This window comes from Molothrus ater, chromosome Z (assembly GCF_012460135.2).
Source record: "Molothrus ater isolate BHLD 08-10-18 breed brown headed cowbird chromosome Z, BPBGC_Mater_1.1, whole genome shotgun sequence".
NCBI classification, from domain to species: Eukaryota; Metazoa; Chordata; class Aves; order Passeriformes; family Icteridae; genus Molothrus; species Molothrus ater.
This window is the reverse complement of record NC_050511.2, coordinates 19,388,801-19,415,846: the sequence shown is the minus strand read 5'-3', so window position 1 is coordinate 19,415,846 and position 27,046 is coordinate 19,388,801. Positions and strand designations below refer to the sequence as shown.

Here is a 27,046-nt window from a genome sequence, read left to right as displayed (position 1 = left end):
GTGGAGTTTGAGGCAGCTGTTTTTCATCCACAAAACTGCTGACTTCTGCATAATCTGACATCTTAGTATTGGTAACAGCTGCATGATCAAAGAATGAAAGATAGCATGCTCCTAGGAGCAACACAAGCTCAAGACATGTTGCTGTCTTCCAAGGGTGTTTCTGCAAAATGCATTGGGCTGTATTTCCTGCCACCAGCATGAAATTTTCACTTCTGTTGCAAACTATATTTTTTGAAGCTCTGACATAACTCCAGCAACTGAGTTGTATCACAAAGTATCCTCTGTGGTGTGGAAACTGTATTCACCTCCACTCCATACAAGGAGAAAAATCTAGACAAAGAATTTTGGATGCATACCTTACTGTACTGGAAGAGCTGCTTTGTAGGGTAAATATTTGCAATGCAGTGGTTTTTTGCTCTTAAAGACTCCCATATTGTCACTTCTTTCCCCTTCCTGAATAAACAAGCAGCTTTACAGAATGAATAAAATGAGTTGCTCTTGGAAGGAAGATGTCATGAATACAAAAGAGGGTTCTCTAGACACACTCACTCTTTCAAGTGGAGTCTGCCTCAGTAGTGACCAGTCTTTGCTGAACACTTCTTGCTATTCTTCTCCACAGGTAGATGGTGGTACTGAACCCTTTCTGTCCTGCAGCACCTGCTGAACCCCAAACCCTGAGGAACCAGTTCGCCCCCCTCTCTGTGTGTCCCTCAGCCCTTAAGCTAGTCATAGTCACATCAGCACCTGCCTCCCACAAAGCATATTCCAACTCCTGGGCACAAAGTCTGAACAGAGCTCTAAGGATGCAGGTAAATGCAGATAGGCAGTACCAATGTACAATCTCTAAGGGCCAGGGTTTAAGGGGTATTTTAACAGCTTGGCACTTCCCAGAAGTTTTTTTAAACACCTAACCCTTTAATTACAAGGGTTTTATTTATTATTAATTTTGAGAAAAATGTTACTTCTTTATTCAGATGCGTTTGTATTTTAATTATATTAGAAATAAATAGTTTCTTTATGTTGTCTTAGAAACTATTTCTACTTCCCAAGTTACCATAAGTTGAAATACTCCTGATTTCTCTTGATTTGCATCTTGTTGGCTAGTTACTATTTGATGCCAGAACTGAGAAACAGCTGGACAGATTTTCTAAACTGTAGACAGTATTCATAGAATACTCACATTTTGTGCCTAGTTTGAATATTTTATGTTTAATCATGAATTAACTTGAACTCAGAACTCTGCCTGTTAAAAATTCATACCTGTAGGTTGACAAAAATTTAAAAAATAACAAATGAGATGAAAAAATTGTTTTGGCAGAGTATTAAAGAAATTGATGTAAGACAATTTAACATGTCAGAATTTTTCTCCTTTATCAAATTAACTGAAACTCAGGCAAAATCCTAGAAGTTAAGCTGAATCACTATTTTTTAGAATATCACCAAACAATTAAGCTAAACTACATTTTCCAGTTTGACAAGTTAAGTGGCAAGATGAGATAATTGGCTATTACATCATATTTCAAGAGTACGAGGCAGAGAGACGACCTCATCTTTGGGAAGCACTGAATGTTCTGATCCAGGGCAGGTCTTGATATCTCAGCAACTGAACATGAGCCCAGCAGTACCAGCTTGGGAATGAGAAATAATGTGGTAAATGAAAAGCTGTCACTACATGGCAAAAACAGAGGAGCAGTTTGAAATAGAAAAGCTTATCTGGATTAGCCAAAATAGTTATTTAAATCAAACAGTGACTCAACTGACTGCTAATTTTGTAAAGAACATATACTAAATATCCTTGATCCATCAACAAACAACATTATTCAAATCAATTTAAGATTTGTTTTATGCAGGTTCAGTTTTTGAGCAAATCTCTGATCAGTTACAATATTTAGTTTTACATGCAGAGCTAATACCACATTTACTACCATGCTAAGTCAGTTAAATATTAATCATAACTAGAGAATCTCTGGCATGAGCTGACAGTTTGTAGGGCACCACAGTGTAACACACTTGTGTTTGGCAAGAACATGTGGCAAGAGGTAAAAGGAAGAGACACCGGACTGTAAAGCATATCACCAACACATGGAGACAGTAGGGGTTTGTGCCTGAATTATTTTTACAGTTCTGCAAAAGTATTTGTCCAGAACTACACATATATTCAAGGTTACAGATGAGAGTTTGTAGGAGCAGCAAAAAACGCAAATTAGCCTAGCACCACTGCATTCTGCCCTGAATAAAGGACAACACATAGCTCTGATCTCCACAGAGCAAACAAGGAACTGTAGCTGTGACTCAGTCACAGTTTGGTCCTTGCTTTCCCTAGTCTACAAATGATGTAATTTGTACCAGCCCTTTTCCTGGTACGCTTCCCTTTGCCCTGCACCCCCACTCAGCTGTGCTGTCAGTGAATCAGGACACAGAGCCAGTGCTCCATGCACTCCTTCCCACATGGACAGGAGCAGAAAAGCAGCAGCAGCTCTTTCCTCTGCCGCATTGGAATCCACAGCATGGGCAATCTAGAAGCAATGGGACAAACTGGTGCCCCAATACTCCTCTGTGGAGGTTGGGCAAGCAGTTATATTTCAAACTTGAAGAGAAAGTAAAAATGAACAAGAGGTAAAAATCCAAAAGATGAAGGCTTCTGCAAATGCTCAATTTTTTTAAATTGACTTCTAAGACTATTCCCTTCTATTTAAGGTCTTCGTAGCTCAGTTCTTTGTATTGTCAAATTTTATTGCCTGTGGGAACTCAGCACGTCACTCCGGATGTCCAGAGTTACCGAGAGAACCCTTGGGGGGCTCGGAAATCCTGGGATGTTGCCAGGAGCGTCTGGTGACTTGACTTCGATCCCTCTAGGGATGTGCCACTGTTTGAGGACATGAGAGTCACTTGGGAGTGAATGGTGCAGGAATGATGTATTTACAGAGTGAAATATAGATTTTAGGGTTTTGGTACAGGGGGGTTATGGAGACAAGATGGAGGGATCAGGGTGTGTCTTGTCCTTCTTCTTTCTTCTTCTTGTCATCCATTTTCTGTGGTGATGTTGGCACTTGGGGATTGGTCCATGGTGAAGGTGCACTGCTAATAAGGGTGAAAGGTATTGGAAAATAAAGGTAAATATGATATACATAGGTTTTAGTATAAAAAGACACGACCGCCCCGTGGGTGGTGAGAGTGCCCTTGGCTGCCTTGCAGGTCAGACCTCTGCTGGGCAGAAAGAAAATTCTGTAGATAAGAAATAATAAACAATCTGAAGATTGAAAAACTGAGGAGTCCAGACTAGTCCTTTGAAGCGCGGGCAGCCCTAGAACCACCCTATGCGTGTCTGGGCAGAGACAGACAGCCGACCAGACAATTGCCCTTTTACACCAAATAATAATCCTCTCTGGAATCATGAATAATTTACTATGCAAAACACTATTTAGTGCAACCTAAGTTACTGAATATGGCCCAAATCCTGGTTGTGATTCTGGACAACAATGGTGGGAAGTATTTTGCTCGGAGACATGTTTATCCCTGGCTTTTAAAATATTTTTTCCTTGAACCTGTTAATCATACTACAGCTTTTGGTGGCTTCAGAAGTAAATTACTCATGTGCTAAGCCCTAATCTCTATGTAAGAATGTACAATCTCCATATCAGTGTTCTCATTTTACAACTTCTCAACTGAAGCATCTGAAAGCAGACAGAGGTAAAACTATAACATGCAATCCCAACAGTGTCAAACAAAGCATTTGTCTAAACTGCATTCCATTCTCCTTAAAGAAATGTAAATTCTGTGTGAACTACTCTACATGAATGAACCTGCTTTTGATCTTACCATCTCTTAAATAAGTAATACTTAATATCAAACAAATGGGAAGAGTGGATATATTGTGGGAACTAAATAGAATTTAATTTCAATATAATTATTTGGGTGTTGAGAGGAAGAAACCTTATGCTTATTACAACTCACTGGAGTATGTTTTTTCTGCGCTTGACAAGGAGTTTGCCAAAATGGGTAATTATGGATACCCTAGAAATAGTTTGAAAGAATACAGTCATCATCACATTAGGTTTTTGTAGCATTTCACCTTCTGTCCAACTGTGCAATTCAGAACTCACTGCATTTTATTACTGTGTAACGAGTACATACTGTATGAGAAAAGCTGCCGTTTATTGTGGTTTTCAATTTCAACCTATTTTCAGGATCTTGATGCTAATTGAAGGAACATGCAATTCTACTTTACTTCCCATTAAATACTAATGTAACACACACATACAGAGCAACAGAGAGGTTTCAGTTCAAACTGAGATTTGTGGCTGTGCAGCCCTGTGTGTGCTACAGAGGAAGCAGCTTCTATATCAACAGGGAAGTGTTAACTAGTACAAAGACCTGTGTACACAAAGATGTGTTACTATGGGTTCACACCTACCACTTTCAGGATACCATGCTGATGGGTTCAGAGATAAACCACATTTCCCTCCAGACCACTTTCTCTTGGCATTGCCATAATTGCAAGTTTCCTCATTAGTTTTCTTACACTGCAATGAAGTCTGTAACTTTATTTCTGTCTCCATTCTAGAGACATGGCCTTAAATAATGCCAGATTTCTCAGATATTCTTGAACTTCAGGACATTGTCAGAAGTAGTGTGTAACTAGAAGATCTGTTATGGGAGAAAATAAAGGTTAGATTTCTAAATATATATCTAAATATATCTTGTGTAATAGATGGCAGAATTCTTTAAAAGCCTCTGATGCCCTCTGAAATAAGAAAAATATCAAATAGAAGTTAGGCACAGAAAGGTCTGAAGAGACGTTTCCTCCTTGTCTTCATGAGCATCTTTTCATGCCTTTCCAAACAAGATGTGAAAAATCCAAAATATAAAGATGCCAGGTTTAAATTTCTGTAGCTGGAAGGAAAAGTGGGGGGTAGGGGAATATGCAAGACAGCACATTTACATTTAATTTGGAAATTTTTGGATGAGCTATACAGAAGGTGGACTATGGCTCAAAGAGTGGAAGGGAATAGCCTCTTAAAGAAATAATTTCTATGGATGGAACATCCTTTCTATAAAACAACTGCTATATTTCAAAACTACTTTTGTTAATAAATTCTAACAACATTAAAGCTGACCAGGTGAACTAATACACATGTAAAGTGATAAATTATTAAATCTGCTTCCACAAAATAGCATTTGATTAAAATTATTTTAATATTAGTAGCCTTTAAAACATTCTCATTAATTTAAAACTTTAAGGTCCTTAGACAGTGACATATCTCCTATTTGCCAAAACACTTACTACATACATCTAGTTTCCTATAAACATAATAAAGAAATGTATTAGTCAACTTAGTTATTAATAAATATTAATTATTTAATGATAAATAATTATAATTAAATTATATTTTAACCAGTTTAACTTAGTTAAACTAGTTAAAATATAATATAGAGCTGCACAGGAATCAAGGTAATAATTTTCCTCAGCCAACCATATATGATCATACTCAATACACATATAAAAGGACAGATGACAGGATGCTACAGTACTGCAAAAATATTTGTATTCAAGCTCAGATTCTCACTGTTATTAAGGAGTATATATACACATACTGTACACATGCTCAAACAGGACAAAGGTGTGATCCAGAATTCTATATCAAGACAGATTCCCTGATTACCATAGGAACAGAGTATGTTTAGGCAGAACATCACAAACAATATGATCTGCCATAATTCATCAAGTTATCACCCTTATCATAACTAAGCTGAGACTTGGCATATTTCAAGCTGTAAAAAAATCAAAAGGCAACCAACTGTTAACCAGTATCCCAGAAAATTATTTTAAAACCCAAGGCTTCCAGCATTAACGTTCCTTATGTAAGTGGCCAGGTTAGAAATAATGAAGGTGATGAGCAGCATTCATGAATTATGTCTAGCCAGACACAGAGGCCAAGTAACTTCCTTCAAAAATGGGGAAAAAGGGCTGGGCACAAAGGAGGAAAGAAACCATTAGGGATTTGGTATATTTGACACTGCACAAGATGACTTGGAGTATTCGTCCATTAAAAAAAAAAAAACAACACAAACCAGGAGAGAGAAACTAAAGAGAGAGGTAAAGCAACTTCTTCTGAGCAAAAGTGAAAACTTTATAATGGAAACAAACAAACAAACAAACAAAAAAAATCAGGTGTTTGTGGAAAAAAGAACAGCTTAATTACAAAACATTATCAAGTCTCAAGAAAATCACCAGCAGACTTAGCTTGATGTCATGACCCAATTATTCTGACCACTGTCGGGGAGGAACAACTCACATATGTTCTCACTTAAATGACTAGCATGTCCTGATGATTATGAATGACATTTTGTTAGCCTACAGTATTTACCAAACCACTGGTTCCCAACATGGGGTCATCAGTGTGATCAGTAAGATCCAACTGGTTTGTGAAGCTGTAACTCTGCAATATTTTCAATTAAAAATTCATCATGAAACCTAGTAACCTGAGTAGTTGAGCACCCTCTATCATCAATAGCCAAGAGCTAATAAAAGATAAGACAAATAAAAGAACCCCCATATATATGATTCAAAAGGGGGATGATAGGCTAACAGAAGTGGAACAGAAATTGTAATAAGTTTAACATATGTCATTTGATATTAGAAAGAAAAAAAATGAAGGGCAAAGGACAGGAAAGAGAGGAAAACCATTCAAAAAAGTATTTTTACAGACTGCAAAGGTAGGAACATAGGCACAGCTCCAGAAACTTACGCTTTAGGATCTTTAGGGCTGTTACAATAAGATGATGACAGCAAAATGTCATTAAAGCAAAAACATAAAATTTGTGGGCTTTACATCCTTTTTCAGAAATAGTCTCGTCTCATGAGAAATACACAAAAGAACAAAGATTTGTTATACAGGATTTCAACATGGAATATGCCACAAATATTCCCTTGCTTCATAGCTGTCAAACAGCAGTTTATCATATCACCTTTACTGTCAAAAGGGGAATATAATGTGGAATAGCAGCCAGTAAGGTTTATGTAGCTAAAACACTAAATCAAATCAGCCCTACAAATAGGGACCAAACAATATGCTATGTGTACTTCTTTCACTATTATAATTATATTAAGATGTAAGGATTTGTGCCACTTTCAAATTAGGAGAAAAGTAGTTCATATCTAGCACCCCAAACTATACTCCATAATAGAGAAAAAATTAGGCTTTACTATCACATATTAAAAGTATGACTGGACCACTCTTTTCAAAATATTAGGAAGAATTTTTAACATATGTATATTTGAACTACTTTTTCTTACACAGGAAAAAAAAACGTTTAGAGATTACTTGAAAAGTTAACTATTTTCAAATTCCTAGTTTATAATTTCTGCTCTGTGATACAGTCAATGCACAGCCCTGCAGGTGAAGTACCTAGCTGCTAAATTATTTCTCAGATCTATTACCCCATGAAACTAAAAATATAAGAAGTCCTGTAACTCTGAACGCACCATTAGTCACAGCAATCTTTCATTCTCCATATATTGCTTTTTCTGGAAGGTAAAATATTTAGAACACTATTGTTCCACAATTCTCTCACCTGTGGAGACTTCTTGCTCCCTATTTCAAAAATGAACCAACATCTCTAGCACCAGAAGGAGTTTTATTGCACCAAGTCCAGACCCAAGGCTGCCTGTCTTGGAGAAGATTTACCTCAGAGCAACTATCAGAGCAGCCTGGCTTACAGAAATGATAGAACAAAAGATACACAACACTTCCCATCTTCAAACATCACATAAGTGGTAATTTCAACAATAAAAGTTGTTTGCATACAGTTGGTATAAGCCAGAAGTAATTAAAATTAGGTCTGTCCAAACTTAGATGGAGCAACTGTTGTAGTATCAGTTCCATGGCTCTACATAAGTAACTAGATTGGGGAGGAAAGGGAAAAAAAAATTAAAATTGAAAAAAAAACCAAAACACATTTACTACTTCCCTGAATAGGTTTAAGGAGAAATTTAACTTAAACTTCTTTCATTCATGGATGTATTATAGTCCTTACTGTCTCTATAGCCTCAGCAGCAAGTGTGAAAGAGGGGCAGAGAGAATTAGTTGAAAAGCTGTATGTTGTGTAGGAGCTTGTTTCAATGACAAGCTTCCCCAGGTCATCTTAACTCACAGGCAGTCAGGACAACTTTTCACAGGCCAGGATGTTCCAGAAGATCTAAGTGACCAAATGGCTGGATATGCCAACATATCTTCAGGGATCTGAACTTGACACAGTTACTCCTGATGCAAGTCAAGTATCTGCCTCCTTGGGTGTAATTTTGAATCTTCTGCAGCAAACTGTGTCTCCTCTCTCATTATTAGCTGGTGCTTAACAACTAATAACAGAAATGCTGGGCAAGTCATATACCTGTGAGCATGCATCTGCATACACAGATCAGCAGTCAAACTTGTTTCTGAACTCCTTACAAACTCATCAGCATAAAAGACACTAGGGGACATTTCTCTGCTTTCTGTTATGGAAAAAGACAGCCCCTTGTAGCATTAACACTGTAAAATGCTAGTGGAATTGGTTTTCCTGTTTTGATGACTCCACTGCCAGCTGGGATTGAAACCCACATTTTAGTATCAACTACCATGAAAAACACCTTACATTAATTAAAAACCCATAGCAGTAATTTAAGAATTTTTTTAATTGAAGAGACTCTTTAATGGTTATGATCATCTTAAAGAGCCTATGTATATCATCTTAAAAGGATTCATACAGAGAATGACTAAAGAATAATGGAGTTTACTTTACCTTTTGCTAAGTGTTAGATATCTAGTCAGTGTGCATTTTCATCAATTAGGCAAGGAACATACTAAATTCTCCCCCGTAAGTGGCAGATTACTGCACAGATGAGTCCACTATAAATCAATTCTGGTAGTTTCATTTCACCAATTGAAAATTGAAAGACATTTCATCTCACCTCAATTGTGGGTGGATCTTCTCTCTTTTTTCTTATCCATGCTGAAAAAAACAACAAAAATCAAATGGATTACTTTAAAGATCATAAACAGTATTAAAACTCAAAATTATTATTAATTTGTAACAGAAAGCAAGTATTTATGAAAAAATTACAATAGAATTCACCACAACCTGGCAAACCTGTAATTTCCCAAAATGTAGGCACAAGATGTTATTTCCTGTTTCAATGCTTGGTCTTCAGAGAAGGGAGAGGTGGGGGATGGTGTCACCGCTATGTGGAGACATTGGGCACAGTTTACATACCACCTTGGCTGTCAAAACAGGGCTTAAAAAGCAGGGCTTATGGCACAGGCTTATTGTTGAGCTTGCAATACAGAGTTGAGGTACACCCTAAGAAAATGACAATCTGATTGATGGAAAGAACAGCCTTAGACCACTTTGGTGAAAAAGGATTCCTGTACATGCTTCAGATATTCTTTAAGCTGAAAAATTTTTATGTTACTACCAGGTAGAATTCCTTTACAGGAGTGAAAGGTATAGCCCCAGACCTGACTGAGGGACCGCAGAGCCTGGACTGAACACATCATGTGGCTCTGTGGGATTGCTCACTGCCAGGAAGGGCGGGTACTGTGACTGGGGGAAAAATCCACTGGAAAAGACAGGAGAGGAATTGAGGAATGAAAGCAGTGGTGATGAAAGCTGTCCTGTGGCTCAGGTTTTCTGAATGAGATCCATGGATATTTGCCTACACCCATCACTATCACTGCTGTTAGCTGGGACTGTCAGGAGGCAACAATCCAGACACCAAATCACAGACGCTGACAGGTCTCACTTTGTCAATGAATTAAGAGAGAGAGCTCCAACTATTACAGACATTATTTAGAGGAATGACCTGACACCACTTTTTAGAAATACCACTACTGTAGCATTTTTTCATGGCTTTTTAATCTACACATTTGTCTTTTCTGCACATATTTTTCAAATTAATTAGTAGCAGAATGCAAGTAGCCAGTAATGAACAGAATTACAAACATAAGGAAAGCCACTTCCAAGTGCTGAGATGCAGAAAAATGTTATTTCATATGTTTGTTTAGGTAATTAAGATTTTTGTTACTATGCTTAAAATTAGAGCAAAAATAACATTTTGCTATAACACACTCAAGTTCCTGGCCTCACCTGTTACCATCTATAAAATACAGAAATGTTTTAAGAAGTAAATATTCCATATTTTAATTTTCTAATACCATCTGTGCTGTATTTTGAAGGGAACCAGGGAATGATTTAGACAAGCCTAAGACACTAAAACCTGCACAGTCATAACATCATCTCATTTCTGAAAATGCAATTACATAGAAGGTGAAACACTAACACCAGCAGCAGTATGCAACTGGTTTTAGGGAGAATAGGTTCCAATTAACATAAGAACAAAGGGAGATGAAATGGTAGAACAGCTTGGAATTTATCCAGGATGGCAAGGCCAACAGCCTTGGTTAATGGTAAAGTTTAATGGTAAAACACCTGCAATACTTTTGTTCTTGTCTATCAGATACCACTTCCTGAAGATATGTACTTTTAAATGTCTTTCTCAGACTACTTTTCTTAAAAGCAGTCCCTGTCATCTCTTCTCAGCATTCCTAACAAAAAATAGATCCAAATCTATTGTCATTGTGGAGAAGTGACAGAGCTATGAAAAGTTAGCATCACACTTCCTGCAAGTTTTATGTCAGTGGAAAGAAAAACAGCCCAATAATGTAATTCAAAATACAACTAAGTGACTGTCTATTAAAACTACAGAACTATAGAACTTTTTGCATGTACCTGTAGTAGCACTTACAAACATTTAAATTCTACTAGGATTTCAAACAAAATCTGGTAAGATGAAAGACTAAACTGAGACTGTCACTTCTCAGCTGGCAGCCTTGCATACATTCTGTAACAAAACCAACTATATGCTATTGAAGAAAATCTTATCACATAAGCGTTTCCTCCTGAAGGAAGTTACCTTTGTCCATACTCAGCAACAGCTTCAGATTACTGAAATACTTGGCAACATCATTCAGAAAAAAGTAAAAAGCAGTAGAGATTTCAGATACAGCAAAGTGTGTATACTAGACACTAATCAATAAAAGATACAGCTGGAGAAAGGCAAAAATACTAGTTCAAAATGTCTCATAAAAAGTAAAGCATAAACCATCAAAACTTAACAGATTACTTTCAATGAAATATCATCTTCTACCTTGCCATGCCTTGCTTCTGACCTGTGGAAGGATAGTACCACTGTTTTCAATCCCACAGCTCTCAATATGTAACAATTGCTTTACTTTATTTGAAATTGCCAGTATTTTCTTAAAACACCAGCTGCATTTTAATTTCAGATCATTATAATAACTGATCACTAAATAAAAAATTTGAAATAAAAATTAAGCTGCAGCCAAAAAGTACTGCTGAAATATAAACAGTACAATAGATTTTCTTTCAAGACCACTTGTGACTTTTAGCAGTTTTTTGACTAATGATTTTCAGATGAATGGAATACTTCTAGCAAATGATTTCATAATTTAATTGTCTACCTCATTTTAAAAGCTGCAAACAAAACAGTGAAGGGTAACACAACCACATATGTCCTGTGAACAAAGTCCGTGAAATAAGGACCACTCTACAATACATTATCATTCATTAACTGAACTCAGTACCAACACTCAAAAGCAAAGAAGCAAACATTAATTTAGGAAGAGTTTTCGTATCAGACATTCCATAATACAACTGCATCTATTTAAATACATAAATAATGCACACAGTTTTAACACTGTGCTCTTTTTCTTTCCAGTTATAACAACACTTGAATACTTGGCTTTATTTGAGCTATTAACCTTTCTGTTTTCTAATAAATGTCAGGGGTACTAATCTTTTTCAGCTTAACGGTACATAAAACTTGTTGGCACAAATATTGATACTATTTTCTGAATTACTACAAGTAAATTAATTTTAATATCTCTCGTGAACTGCACAAGAAAGTCATTATCAAATGAAAGATTTCTTCACTGCCATGTAGCTGAGGGAGGAATATAGTATGAAAACTTACTAAAATCTTTGTAAATCCATAAGATGAAGTTAGTTAGACTTAACATTATCATACTCCTCTGTGCAAATCCACTTCTCAAATATTCTTCATAAAGCTCAAGAAGAAATATGAGCTTAAAAGCAAAGAAAACATCATCTGATTTCAGTATATTTTAGCACAATGCAGTTTAGCATACACTAGTTTTATCAGTCTTTCAAAAGAAACACATTTTATTAATAATTCACCTGACCACTTAATCTTTGGGGCTAAGAATGGGAGGACACTTAATTCTCACCAGTTTTTATGTAATTGTCTTTGAGACAGGAGAATTTTTAAAAGCCTTTCAAATCCTTGACTTTTAAGTTATCAATAAAATTTTGAGCACCCAACACACGGTTCAAAAAAAGCACCAACACCTCATAACTCAGGTGTAAGAGAAATTCATGGTAGCAAAGGGAGAATGAAGGTGTACAAAAATATAACCAATTTCCTACTGAGTTAGCACTATGTTTAACAAAATTCAAGTAAATAATATGTTGAAGTTTATATATTTTGCATTCTCTTTATATATCTGCATATATCCAGATACAAAATACATATATCTGTGTATACAGTTGAGTAAAGAAAAAGTTCTTGTACTTTTCTTTATGATCTGCATTAAACCTCAGTGAATACACTTTTAAATTACTCAACAGCTTTATACTATAGTCAAATATTTGTTCATGGAAACAAGGTAGGTAGGTAGGTGCTATATTACATTATATTTGAACAACATATGCACACATATATATACTTAATTAAAAGTTGAGAGTTATAGCTGGGAAAAAGTTTTTCATTACATTCCCATTCCCCAAGCTAACAAAACAAAATGCCTTCGCCATTGTCAGCCAAGATATTTTAAACCTGGCAGAGAAGATAACATGTATGTACTGAGTGCAACCAAAACATCCCCCCTGCATACCAAAGCTTTGGCAAAATGAATCATTGCCCCCATTTAAAACTGCTGCTTCTAATTTTATTTGGATGTACTCATGTTAATTCCACCTCTGTCTAAAAGGAATTTTGCAAGTAAGCTGGACATTTCCTACCTTGAGACATTCGCATTCTTTCATCAGCACTCATTTGCATTCTTATTAGTATGCATGAAATTTTCATTGAACTTTAAGTCTCCTACTCGCAGATAACACACTGCAATGGCCATAAAAGTGAACATGCAAATTAAGACTCCCATTAATCACTAAATGTTACCAAGAAAAAGAAAAGAGAGATTAGGAGTAGATGGCAATAAAATGCTGTATGAAGCACACCTTCTCCTGAATCTCTGTGGTATGTAAAATTTCAGATGTCCCCTCATGAGCACTACTGACATGTCTTGAGGAGGTAAATTACACATACTTAAGTAGGTGAACATTCAGAACTAAAATACAGAAATGTTATCTGTTGTGTGCATCCATACTGCCTAAGGAAAAGTAGGCACTCATACTCTTAAGTAAAATATAAGAGGCTTCACTGAAACAAAACCAGGCAATATTTGTATTATTATTGTATACAAATATTTGTATATGGATTGCATTCTAAATTTAAAACTACAGCACAAGAGGAAATACACTTTTGGATTTTTAAAATTAAAATTCAAGGTGTACAAAGAGCTATCACTGAGGATAACACAAGGGATTCTGTTTTAGCTTTACAGAAGCCTTAATGGACACTACAGAACTTTTAATATTCAGAGGTCTGAGAATGTAGATAATTCAATCCTCCAGAGCACTGAAAACTAACATCTTTCGGATAAAATTTCCAGATGAGTCCTTCAGGAGTAAACCCTTGGCCTTGTATTCACTAAACTCCCAGGATCAGTACACAAACAACCTCTCCAGAGTCAAAGAAACAGCTTGCACAGGTTGAGTCTGTGATCTAGATGATGCTTTATAGCTTTCTACTTGGTCTCCTTTACTTTATTACACATTTAAAACTTGATAAACACAGTACCAGAATCAGTTCCTTATGTTACCAGTCCAAGTTGAATGTCTTAGGTACAGAATGAAATTTAACTTGTCCCCTCTTCCAATTTCTCTACAGCCTGTTCCCACTCCTTACACTAGCCTTTGTCCCTGGTTTCGTGTAAGTTCTCCTCAGACAAGTGATGCCTGTGAGTATTTCCAGGGACGGTACTTTCATTAATTTTGGTCATAAGAGGTTTCTTTTTCTAGTCATACAGTCAGCCATACAGTTGTGCAGGGTAACAAAGAAAGGGAAAGGGTGCTGGGATGACTGCTTTTAAATGAGGTGGCCATTTAGAACTGTCTACAAATAAAAAACCCTGAGTCCTGGCAGAACAAAGACAGTACAGGTAAAAGCAGCTCTCTACAGGTCCTAAGAAAAGGAGATAAGGCAGCAGACTCTTCAGCACAGTCCTAAAAGTGAAAAGCCTGAGAGGAATAGGAAGGAGAGCCGGCCAAAACTTAAGCAGAGGCCATGGATGTCAAAGTACATACACAGGGTTTGGAGAGGAGGCACCTGGAGATGTAAGCATGTGCCCAGCAGAGTCCAAGAGCAAAGAGAAAACAAAATAGGAAATATTAAATAAGATTCTAACCTTATATTTATCTTTTACTGTTCAGAGGAAACAGCAAGTATTTTAGAACTCCTTCAGCAAAGTCTCAGGCTATTTGCTGGAATGATCAGCATCCATAATAGCACGAATTATAATGTGAACACCCACAGAAAGAATGTACTGGGATATTTTCAAGCATCTGGACAGAAGAACACACAGTGAAAGTTCAGCACAGGTCCTGTGGGCCTGGGAAACTTCTTGACCAATGTTAAAGAAGAAAAAATTGGGACAGAAATGTAATGAGCATTTCAGCAAAGTGTCTAAAAATCTTGAATTAAACTTTTCTTACTAGATAACTGGCTTCTATAGTTGTATTTGAACTACTACTACACTTTGCATTCCTTCTCATTTTCAACTAATTCATAATTTCTTTTTTACAGCAGGCAAAAAAGAAATAGTGATAAATGGAAATTCAGAGCATCCTAAATCCCTTACACCCCACAATATGTAGCCAAGACATAATAGGTCTTTCAACAGCTTCTTTACCCACAGCAGAAGTACCAGTTTTGGCTTGTTAAATTTCTACATCCATAAAACCGTTTGCAAAAGTTAGACTAGCATTGGACAAAAAAAGTACAGGCTAGCCTTTTTTCTAGAATTCCCATCTTTATCTCTCAGAAGCATACACTACACACCCTTATGGTTAATAAATGCACTGGGGAAAAAAACATGCATGTATCTCTTCTATCTAGAGAAATTCAGTAGTGTTGTGGTTGAGGAATGGGACTCCCCAGATTACTCCCCCACAAAAGTTCCCCAAACCACACTGCCAACTGCTTGCTCCCTCTCCCCTCCTCTTCCACCCTTCCCCACTGAGGGTGGCCAGGGAGGAGGATGGGAGGCACAAAAGGGAAAGATCATGGGGTGAGATAACAATTTACTGGAAGCAGCAGTGAGATAAGAAAACAAACATAAATTAATACTCATAATAAAAGCATACAAAAGAGAGGGTAATTTACATGCAAAATGCTCACCAAGGATGATCTCAGATGACCACAGCCATGTTTTTTCCCAATCAGAAACCACACCTTTTTTCTCAGAAGCCAGAGTCCCCTTCCTCTACTCCCAGCAATGACCTAAAGTAGTATTGTATAACATCTGGATTCTGGCCACAACCTGTTAGCCACACCCTCTCCTGGTGATTGCAAAAATTAACTCCATCCTTGGCCAAAATCAGGACAAGCACTTAAGAGGAAAAGACTATTACTCAATCTGCAAACTGCAAATTTTCCTTTCCTCTGTGAATTCCTTGCTGACAGTGTATTTGTATTTGCTGACAGTATCACAAAGAGAAAACCCCACAGTTACGAAGATGAGGAAGTTAAGCAATAAAATCGTAAACATAGCTCATAACAACAGGACTGGCCAGGTAATAGCTTCTTCTCTAAAACAAATCTGAACAGGATGCCTTGATTTGAAAAGTGTGTCTCAGGTCTGCCAGCTGCAGCTTTTTAGACAAGGCCCATATACCCTTGAGGGCACATGGTATTTGACTTTAAGGTCTTGTCACACACAACATCCCAAAAATCTGCAATTTTCAAGACACCACACTGTCAAATCCCATGGATTTGTGCTAAATTTATGAAGAGAGATACAGCAGAGGATTTTTAGTGCTACACTGATCCCAATAGCATGAAGCAATGGGTTTGTATAGCAATTTGTTTGAACACTGTAGTCTAACCCCATTTGGGAAAGGATGATTAGCCCACACCCGTCTGAGACAGTCTGACTGTCCGCGTTGTGTTCTTGAATTCCAGACAAGTGCAGACAGAGACTACCAAATTGTCCTGGATGAGAATTCCTTCACAGGAGAGCAGAGTTACCTGAAGCTTCATATATGCTCCTTGGTGTCTGTGGGGCAGTGTTTTTGCATGACAGTCACAGAGAACTAAGATGAGCTCTAACTGATAGCTAGAGAACTTCTGGATGAGGAAAACGACCTTCAGAAAGCTGGATGAATAGCATTCATCCATTCAAGCACCAGATGATTTAGTTAGGACAAGCCTATCAGGTTGCTGCTCTCCTTCAGCAGATGGCTCTCTTGGACTGACAAAGAAGCAGAAACAGCTAGAGCAAGACTTGCCAACCCCCTCTGGGTACTGCAGCAGTAGAAGACAGAAACTGTTGATACCATGGTTTCACCATAGCTGGCAAACACTGCCAATAGTGTTGAAACACTTTCAGAAGCTTTCTGCTCTTAATACTAGCCTCAGTTGATCACAACAAAAATCCTAGGAATTAGTGCAGTGACAATGATAAAAAACAAGGTAAGAATGTTTTCTATTTCTCTCCTGACTCCATTAAGGAATATAATGGGCCTGAAGTTTTCTTTTTTGTTCAGTATCATCTCCCTCAGAGAAGAGCATCAAGCACAAAAGAAAGAGAATGAGGTAAAGCAAGTATAATAAGACATTTCCCAAATGTTGTAGACTCAATTCATTTGCAGCTCATCGACAAATTAAACCACAGTAATATCTGTGTATAAGAACAGTTTTTCTTCCACCAATACTTTTAACCTCTTACTAACTCATGCAAACTTCCAGCAAGTAGAATAGTCCATGACAAGGAATTCCAGAGCTAAATTACATACTGCTTAAAATCTGTTTGCTTTAAACCTAACAATTTCAGGGAGATGTCTAGGTATTTTACTCTCCCAAAAGCATGTTGAGTAATGGGTAGCCTCTACATAGTATTTCAGGGATTCCTTGCTTATACTATTTCAGGGATTCCTTGCTTATACTGCAGAGTCCTAGATTTTAAGTCACATTTAACCCCACACTTGGCTCAAGCACCTAACAACTTCAAAGACCAACATATACTCCTCTTGTTTTTCTCTAAGAGCTGATCAGCTAATCCTAAGGAAATGTGCTAACTTCCTTGAAATGTTCATTACATCCCAAATTTTCAGACAAGAATTTAATCAGTAGCACTTGGACAAGACGGTTACTTATTAACAGGTTCTCCAACTCTCTACTAGACTGCGCAAGGGAGAGTATAGGAAACCAAATACACCATAAAAAAAGCAGCCCCATCACTGGTGACACCAATATGTACATCAACTGACTTACATATTAACACTGCAGTGAAGGAATAATAAGGAAGTTTTGTTTAATGCACTTCATGCTGGTTATTCAATCAGATCCTCCACAGGCATAAATATTTTCACATTTAATAGCAGTAAGTCATCTCCACATAGGCTTTACTTTCATTAAGTACTGACTTCTCAAACAAAATTTATCCTATTTTTAAAGAGGCTACTTTAAGAATTTATATTGTTATGCAATTAAATAAAAGCCTGCCTTTCCAAAAATTAAAAAAACAAATGACTTGTTCACATATCAGGCTTTCCATTAAAAATACAGAGCCTATATTCAATGGCAAAATTTTCTTGAAATAAAACCAAAATATTTACCTTCCCATTCTGCTGGAAAGTCACCGATTTGATACTGATATGCTTCACGATTTACTGCTTCTACAAATCTTCTTTCTGGTATAATCTGCCCTAAAGCAGAGAAAAAAGAATGAAAAATACATACATTTCTATTAAATATTTTCTATATAATCTTATAGTTATATATAAATATATTATATAAAATATTTAAATATACTTACATATTTTTATACAATAGGTATTTTGTATTATATATTTCTATATAAATTTATAATTGCTGATCACCTTATCATCTTGAAAGAATGTATTTATTCATGTGAGTGCAATGACATACAGGATGAAAATGAAAGATTAAAATACTAGAGAAAATTATTACCATCTAGATGTCAATTTGAAATATTATATTTCAGTAACTTCAAGAAAAGCTTCCATGTTCTATTTTGAAGTTACTTGTATTATTGATTATGAAAAACAGGACTCAAAGATCACTAGTTAGGTTTGCAAAGCTATCAGGCCACATCATCTCCAACCACTGGCATCTGCCTTGTGCTTGTGAGACTTTTCACAACTGCCTATAAACTAAATATTTTCTTTGTTAAAAACCAAAAACCAGAAGGTGGGAATCCAACAGGGAACACTCAGTACATTGAAAGGGGAGACAGTGTGGGGAACCTAAGTCTACATCCCACATTCTGATTCTATTACTGCCAAAGAAGAATTAAAAACTTTGAACTGTAAGGTGATTGAACAGTCAGCAGATTGACTGTCAGATATTATGCTACTTTATGGAGAAAGAGTATTTTAAATTGCTTTTTAAATTAGCAGGTACTGGAAATATATGCAAGGTTCCCATCCCTCATAGGGGAAAAACCCAACAGTACTCCCCTAGGCTCTTTCTACCAGCTTCTTCTCCTCCTGGGGTGCTGATATGCCGAAATTTGACATTTTGAGGAAATATTAAGTATATCTGCATGAAGTATTTTATTTCATAATGAAGTGATTAATGCAGTTCATTCCTTCAGTATGCTTTCAACAAGTATTTCAACTGAAGTTATTTTAAAACTGATACCAGTTGGGACTTGGAACCATTAGTAGCTAAACTTCACACAATTATTCATAATTAAGTATTTAATAGAATAAAATAAGAACTTTTATATAATGTGAAATTCCTTTTTCAAGATTTTTCTTTAGCTTTATATTTTTTTTAAGCAATGCAACATTTTTATTTTTTCAAGATATGCAATCAGGCAAAGAATATTGTGTAGAATGCCTTCATCTTCAAAATTAGATATTTTTAATCAATGTTGGAAGTTATACAATTGATACTTATTTGTTTTATAAGTATACAATTCCTATAAGTTTATGAAATTATAGTTCATACCTAGCTGTAACACAATTTTTTTTCAACAACGCCATGGATAATTTAATTTCTTACACTGTTCATCTACAACAGTGATGAACTGTTGTTCATCAACAAAAAAAAAAAAAAACAAAAACTACAGAATTACTTTCTTCCCATGCAGAAGATTTCCAGAAAAGCTGAAGAGGTATCTAATTAGGGTTGATCCTATACAAGTCTCAGAAAAAACACTCTTCTCCAATCTTGTAAAGTTACTAGACTTTACTGTAAGAACAGCACCTTTACAAAAACTGTTCTTAATTTGAGTATTACACTATCTGAATAAAGCACCATTAGAAAGAGTAGTGAAGAACTGTTTATTTCTAACTGCCACCACAACTTGTGACTGATATTCTTAAACAAAATATTCCAGTTCTTATTCTGCTGCAAGCTTTCATAAAACTCACATAAAAACTCATCCTCCAGATCCCACAGTCAAATCACGCTGTAGAGCCAAACTTAGAAATTATTTCCCAAATGTGTTGAGTACTGCTGGTGGCTTTTAAGCCTCTCTGCATTTCTGATGCACACACATGACACTAATTAACTTCAACAGTCTGATTTGCCTTATCCCCTAGGATTTTTTTGGCAGACCACCACTGACAAATAATTTACATAGGCTTTTGTAGGCAAGATCACACTGAGGCCTCTTTAGATGTAATTAAAACATTTTACAGTTTATGAAAGTGTTTTTCATACTAAAGATTGACTTTATTGAATGTTCTGCTTCCTATTAATTCATCCCTGTATTGTCAAACAAATACTTGGGTCTTTGCTACACCAATGCAAGAAACTTCACTTGTAAGAGCATACATATGAAACAATTAAAAATAGCACTATCAGAACAGTTTTAACTTTAAAATTAACCTCATTTTCATGTGACCACCGGATGTTAGAAACACTGAAGAACCATAAATGCATCAAGTTGGGATTATATACATAACACAATATATCCAATTGCATCTTAAAAAAATAGCAGGTCACTTCAGAAAGAATTTAGCAGATATACAGAACAGTAACAGAATATCAGATACAACATCATTTTACACTGAACGCCAAAGTAGCCAAGATTTGCAGGAGTTTTCAAGCCTGCAAAAGGGCCAAGAAGACTACGTAATTGACAGATGTTTCAGCAAGTGATACAGTATTTACATATGTTACACTTATATATTTTCTCACTTCTCATATTTTCTCAAAACCTTTCAGTCCCAATCTATTGAAAAACCAAGCTTCATGACTGAAGTGAATTTTTATAAAAGTCCCAAAACAAAAGTGTTTAGCAGAAGTTTGTGGCCTGCTGGCATAAGAAGGGGATAGTCAAATCCAGCAAAGGAAATACTCAGTGAAACATAAAGGGGTAGCCAATGTATAATGAAGCAGTTTCTAAATTTCTACAGCCTTCTCTATACATTAAGGAGACCAGAAACCAGGTTATATTTTCACAAAAAATCCCATGGTTAACAGTAGATAAGCACAGATGTTTTAAAATTAATATTTTAATTTTTCAGTAAATTCTAAGGAAGAGTCTTTCTATGGCAAAATATCCCAGTTAATCCACGACAGTCATTAAATATTATATATGTGTATTTACATTTAGAAAAAGCCTTGAAGAAAATTGAAGAACCTTTCAAATGAAAATAATGAATCCCAAAATTGTGGTGTTCTATGAACAAATTATTACTATTCTGACATCAATTTTGGGGGAAAAAATGTATACACACTAAAGATCTTCAGGAGCCCTAGCTTGATTTTCGCTGTTTACAAAAGCATTATTTGAAAAAGATTTCCTGTTAACCCTCAAACAAGTCTGTACAATGTGTACAGCTAAACAAACTATGGCACACATATTGAGTGAGAGCAGAAATGGAACCAGGAACAGGGAACTGGATGTTTCTGGCACCTGAACTGAGCTACCTGAACAAGAGCCCCTGCCAGATATAAAATATTGGCATGTTTTGCAGTCTGCAAATTGAAATAGGATCTCCCTCTCACACACTACTATGTGATAGTAACAATTCACATTCAAAATGAATGAACATCAGATGTTCATGAGAACTCAGAACCAGGACTCTTTTGGCTTGCTGATTTCAACATCTGCATGCTAAGAGTCCATGGAAGAAACACTCCACTAAGATGTTGGTTTTTTTTTAATGCACGGACTGAACTTGCAGCATTTGTGAGTTTAAGGCAAATGATTTTGCACAGCATCACTCTAAACTTCATGAAACATGCATTTCTAAAGCATATCTTTTTACTGAAGTGCTCTGTGATTTGAAGAGATTAAATTGTACTTCATTCACTAACAGCCTATTATTGTCAGCAGCCCAACATAAACTTCACTTACTCAAAACAAAGGTTTCTAAATTTTTTTCAGCAGTATCTTACAACACTCACGTAACAGGTCACCCATTTATTTTCTGTTTGGTGACCACCAAATAAAATGTAGTTTTTGCTAAATGTGAAGTAGTACTTAAATTACCAAAGCACCTGAACTATGAGCAGTTCTTAATACCAAGCAAAGGAAGAACTACTTCTCTGAAAGTAACAAATGCATCTATAGGCTGCAGGAGCAGCTCATCAGTATGAGAACAGGATCAAGAGTTTTCATCTCCACTGAAGAATGGAAAAAAGTTTGTTATAAAAGACAACCCTTTTAAAGGTGAGTATTAGTTTGTGAAAGCCACTATCTTTTCTTTGCATAGATTTTTAGCTGAGAGAGTCTGTTCACTGATGACTGTGTTTATGTTACCTCATAATCATATTTCTAGTGTTTCTGCAATAATTATCTTTACTTTAGGAGAGATATAAATATTTTAAAATAATATCTTTTTCCCAAAGAATTATGGGGTTTTCCAAATTTAGACTGCTGTGAGGTTAATTAACTTTTGCTTAGTGACAAATTAATAACTTCCAACAGTTCATTATATTCATTCATACAATAAATACAGTATCCTGAAATACAAAAAAATGAAGTATTTGAATTTAACATCTATCACTTACAGATGTAGTTACATTTTCCTCAATAAATAACACACTTGAAACAATCTAAAATGCTTTATGCTTTATAAAATCATAACAGAAATACATTTGAACTTTTAAAAGCCAGCAAGGCCACAGATGTTCAATGGTTCCGATTTCCATTAACCTGAAATGAACCAGATCAGCGAATTCCAGTTTTACAGCAATGCAGGATCAAGCAACTCAGCAAGTCCACAAGAGCTGTAAACACCAGGCACTCACAGTCAAGAATTGTGTTTCAATTTCGCTACTTATATTTACATTTTAACAGCAATACATTTGGCTTTCCAGAGTTGCCTGCAAGTACCAATTTCTTCCCAAAATAAGACACATTTCCTCAGACTTCTGAAAATTTGAAGCCAGGGAAATTTGGGAGCATGTACTGTCAAAGAAAAAGGCTGACATACACTACAAAAATCACACTCCCTTTTCACTTCCCAAGAGGATTGCCAGCTGACAAAGTCAGTAACTTCCTCTGGGATCAGTGCCCATGGAGTTCATGTATGTTCACACAAATCTTGTGTTTTGAAAACCTGCTGTATCTTAGACCGTGGCATTTAAAATAAGTAATATTTGTTCGAGAAACAATTTCCTTCAAGGGACAGAAAAATCGTTCTGCTAAATATCCACTGCCATTGTAGCCCCTGGGCTCTCTTAATCTGGGTGCAGGATGCAGCACCACCAGAGCTGCTCCCTGCTCACTGGAAAGCCTTGTCTTCCTCACCTGTGAAGCCTATGTCTTTAAAAAGAAGCACTGTGTTGTAAATGAGACTACAATAAGCCTACTAGAATTACACAACATTACATTCTTTTGGGAACACAAGTGCAAATGATACTAATACAAATGACAGTTCCTTGGAAAGCTGATGGGAAGCTCAGTGCTCTGTCACAGAGAAGCTTTCTTCCAACCGTTCATTTGGTTTCTTTTGGTCCATCAGATTCAAGAAATGCTTTTCTACCAATTACTGTCAAAATGTGAATAAATCCAAGAATGAGGTGGTTAATTTATTCTATAAATGTATGGAAAATGGCTTAAAATGGGAACTTAGCATGTATAAAGGGAATTTAGCAGGTAGATAGAAAGTGCACAATAACTTGTACTTGTATAAATAAAAACATAAGGCGGGGAGATAAAAAGGCAGTGATACAGGGGAGAGAAACGGGTAAATGACAGCAAGAGTATGAATTGTAAATAAAATTAAAAGGAACTCACAGCTGTGAAGAACATCCATTCTGCAATATGACCCAACACAGCAGTGTTACGGACTGGTTTGGATGATTCATTACATTTCCATTAGAAATGAATTTTCAATGAATCTTTTGCAAAAACTCATTTACCATCTCCAGAATACTTTTTTACTTTTTCCAGAATAAATAGAATTATTACAACTAGCTGCACATACATTCTCAGGGTACTAATGTACTTTTGGGGGTCAGTATATTCTAATGAATTTTACAAAAGGATTACAGGTGTGAGATATGCAAAGAAAATTCAGTCTTATACAAGGTCTGAACACAATTACAGCTAATATTGTACTGCACTTGAAGGATTAAAGAATATTGGTACTTCTATTTTACTGTGTTTGCTTTTCATTGTGGAGGTTAGGGAAGAATACACCTGTTTCAGCCACAGATGTTCAATGGTTCCGATTTCCATTCCGATTTCCATTCCAATTTCCAGTCAACCCAACAGTGAAACTTCTGAAGAAAAATTAGCTAATGTCCTTGAGATGTATTACCCACTTCATGTATATGCATATCCTACATTTAAAGAGCCTTAAACGTTATTCTTTTTTCTACAAAATGGCATTTTTAATTTACATAGAAATAAAAATGTTTAGTTTATTTGGTTAGGGTTCTAAATTAAACAAGTATTTCAAAGGTTTTAAAACTTTTTAAAACAATGTTAAACAGCACATACTAGTAAGCAATATTTTAGTTGATTAATAGCAATGTAAAATCATTTACCATTCAACAGGTTGTTGTTTTGGGGTTTTTTTATTACCCTCTAGCTTTACATTGTTAGGTTACTTTAAAAGCTCTCTTCAAAAGTTTGTTTCTTTAAGCTGGCCTTTGTGCACGCACCCATTAGTTAAGGTACTTTCCTGCAACACTGATCTGGAAGAAAAAAACCACATAGTTTAGCTGATTTTGGTGAGCTCAGAGTGGTGTAGGTGGTGAAGAAATAAAAAAAGCCTTCACATACTCAGGAATTGCAGCAATACCTGATCTGCTTTCAAACCTAATCTGAGCAGAAAAAAAAACTTAAAGTGCAACAGCTGAGAACAAGGACTAACCATAAGTTGAAGCTTTTTACATCTGAGTCAACCCATTATTTTATTTTATTCTTCTACTCAACTCTCAGACTTTGTGTGGTCTCTTCTCAAGTTAGAATGAGCAAATGCATACACAAAAAGCAACACAGAGTTGAGAGTTCTAATTCCACAGTCCCAGCTTAACTAAATTGTAGACTAAACAGAAAAAACTGTGGTTTATGTGCTTTTACAGAGTGTAAGTAGGTACCTAATCATCAAGTACTTCAATACCTATTTGAGCACTCATTGATTTAAGAGTATTGCACCAGGGGCAACTATTGTAATAGCTGTCTATAAGTTGTGAAAGCCTGATGCCAGAGAAAGAAAAAAATGACCACTTTTGGATGGTGACCTTTAGAATTGTATAGCTTGTAATAACTGTAATACAAATGTTTGACTCGCAGAGTTTACAGCCACCAATACCACAAACTGTGATACTTATAAACTCTATAACCAAATTTCATTTCTTTATACATTAAAGACTAGAAGATACCGAGTAGTACTACCTACTACTGGAAGTAAAATTAAAAACAGTTACTCTATTATGCTTTATCAATTTAATCTCTAAAATGCAAACTCTTAGAAATAAAGATACTTACAGAGATTTTCATTATTGCAAAGTTGCCAAATTAACCTAATTAGCATTCTAACTCATTTTTTGGTGTGAGCAGCTAAGCTATGTGATCCCTATGTGTTTGTATTAAGATGTCACACAAGCACTTGAATTCTTAAGTATCAAAAACACATGACTTGCATCTCACCATACTAAACTCTGCATTGTCCAGCTGTGGAGAATTCCCTTTTTATATTCTGCAACAACTGAGTGCCTCCTTTGCAGTTAAGGAAGACCTTGTTGATCTTCCTTAATTGCAAAGGATGGCACCAATGCAGACTACAAACTATGAGGAAAAGGCTTCTGGACACAGCTTGGTGTGTGTAGCTGCATTGACAGCTACAGGCAGAAATCTCTAACATCAAGATTTTAGTAATCAACTCAACACTGAACTTCTCCACAGTCTCAAGATGCACAGATATTCAGAAACAAAGTTGTCAATGGATTGACAACAATGATCGTTTTACTGCTTTACTGCTTCTATTAAAAAAGAAGATACTTCAGAAATATTTGACCTTTTCCTTCTCCTGCCCTCTTTATTCCATAAAAAACAGAAAGGGATAGAAATATACAAAATACTGTAAGCAAAGAAGCTAACGTTTGTTATATTCTATCATAGTATTTGTCTCAATAGCATTTCTTACTAATTGTTTTGATAACATGAATTTGGTTTTTGTAACTGGATTTTTTTTTTTAAATGATGAACATAATGAGACTTGTTACTCAGACAAATAAACCCAAATCCTACACATTCTCTCCTATCTGTGTATGTGTATGAATGAGAGGGAACATGCCACAGATAAAATGAGATTTTTCACCCCTAAAAAGATAATCTATTTTAGTATATTTCAATACTGTTCATTTTCTATCCTGGGAATTTATTATACAATCAAATCACATGTGTGATAAATCTTCTGCAATTATCAGTAAGAGTCTTTCAGTTTAAGGACACTTCTGATTTATATGCATTTTACATACTGTACAGATGACTGCATGTATATTTAAAGATCAAAATTCAAATATCTTTAGTTCAAATCAGTTAAACTGAAAAATCTTTCCTGGCTCCCTGTATTTCTCTTTAATGGTGGTCAGTATAGGACCTTATTACAAGCAATTTGTTACTATAGGACTGAGGAAAAAATGCTAGCCTCACAAATTTTGTCATTTTCCCCTCACTTCCCCTGCAGGCTGCTATTGTTGATGGCCTTTATGGAAATATGAATTCAATCAGCAGCTGCAAATTTCATGAGACGTCCATCTTCATGCTGAATTTCTAACTGAGTGTCAAAACAATCTGTGGATTTCTCCCTGATGAAACACACTTTGAATTGTAAATTTCTGCAATTTTCCCATGTTAGAATTTGAGCTGCACTAAAATAGAGCCAGCCCAGATATAGTGCCTGCCAGATTGAGACAAGTAATTTTCCCCTTCATTATCTCAACTCTGACATTGAAAGGGTTAAAAATAACCCATAAAAATTTATCTGTTTCTTTTTTATTTTACATAAAAAATTAATTCCATTTTTCTTTTTAGAAGAAAAATAGAAAGGCCTTCAAAACACTCCAAATATTCTCAAATCAGTTCTTTGAACCTGCTATGCATTTTACAGTATTTTGAAGAGATAAACCGCCAGCAAGTAGCTGCAATAGAACCTAAAGAATTTCCTGTGGTGCCAAAATAGTTCA

General features: G+C 35.9%; 1 protein-coding gene across 1 annotated transcript in view; it reads right to left on the bottom strand.

The window, feature by feature from the left end:
• The window catches only part of NDUFAF2 (NADH:ubiquinone oxidoreductase complex assembly factor 2), a 63,903-nt gene that overhangs the window by 5,499 nt on the left and 31,358 nt on the right, over positions 1–27,046 (bottom strand). Inside the window, exons 2-3 of the mRNA XM_036403032.2 lie at positions 18,037–18,126; positions 8,951–8,991 (exon numbers count right to left, since the gene is read on the bottom strand). Coding sequence (XP_036258925.1) covers positions 8,951–8,991; positions 18,037–18,126 — 131 coding nt within the window. The remainder of the gene's footprint in view (positions 1–8,950; positions 8,992–18,036; positions 18,127–27,046) is intronic.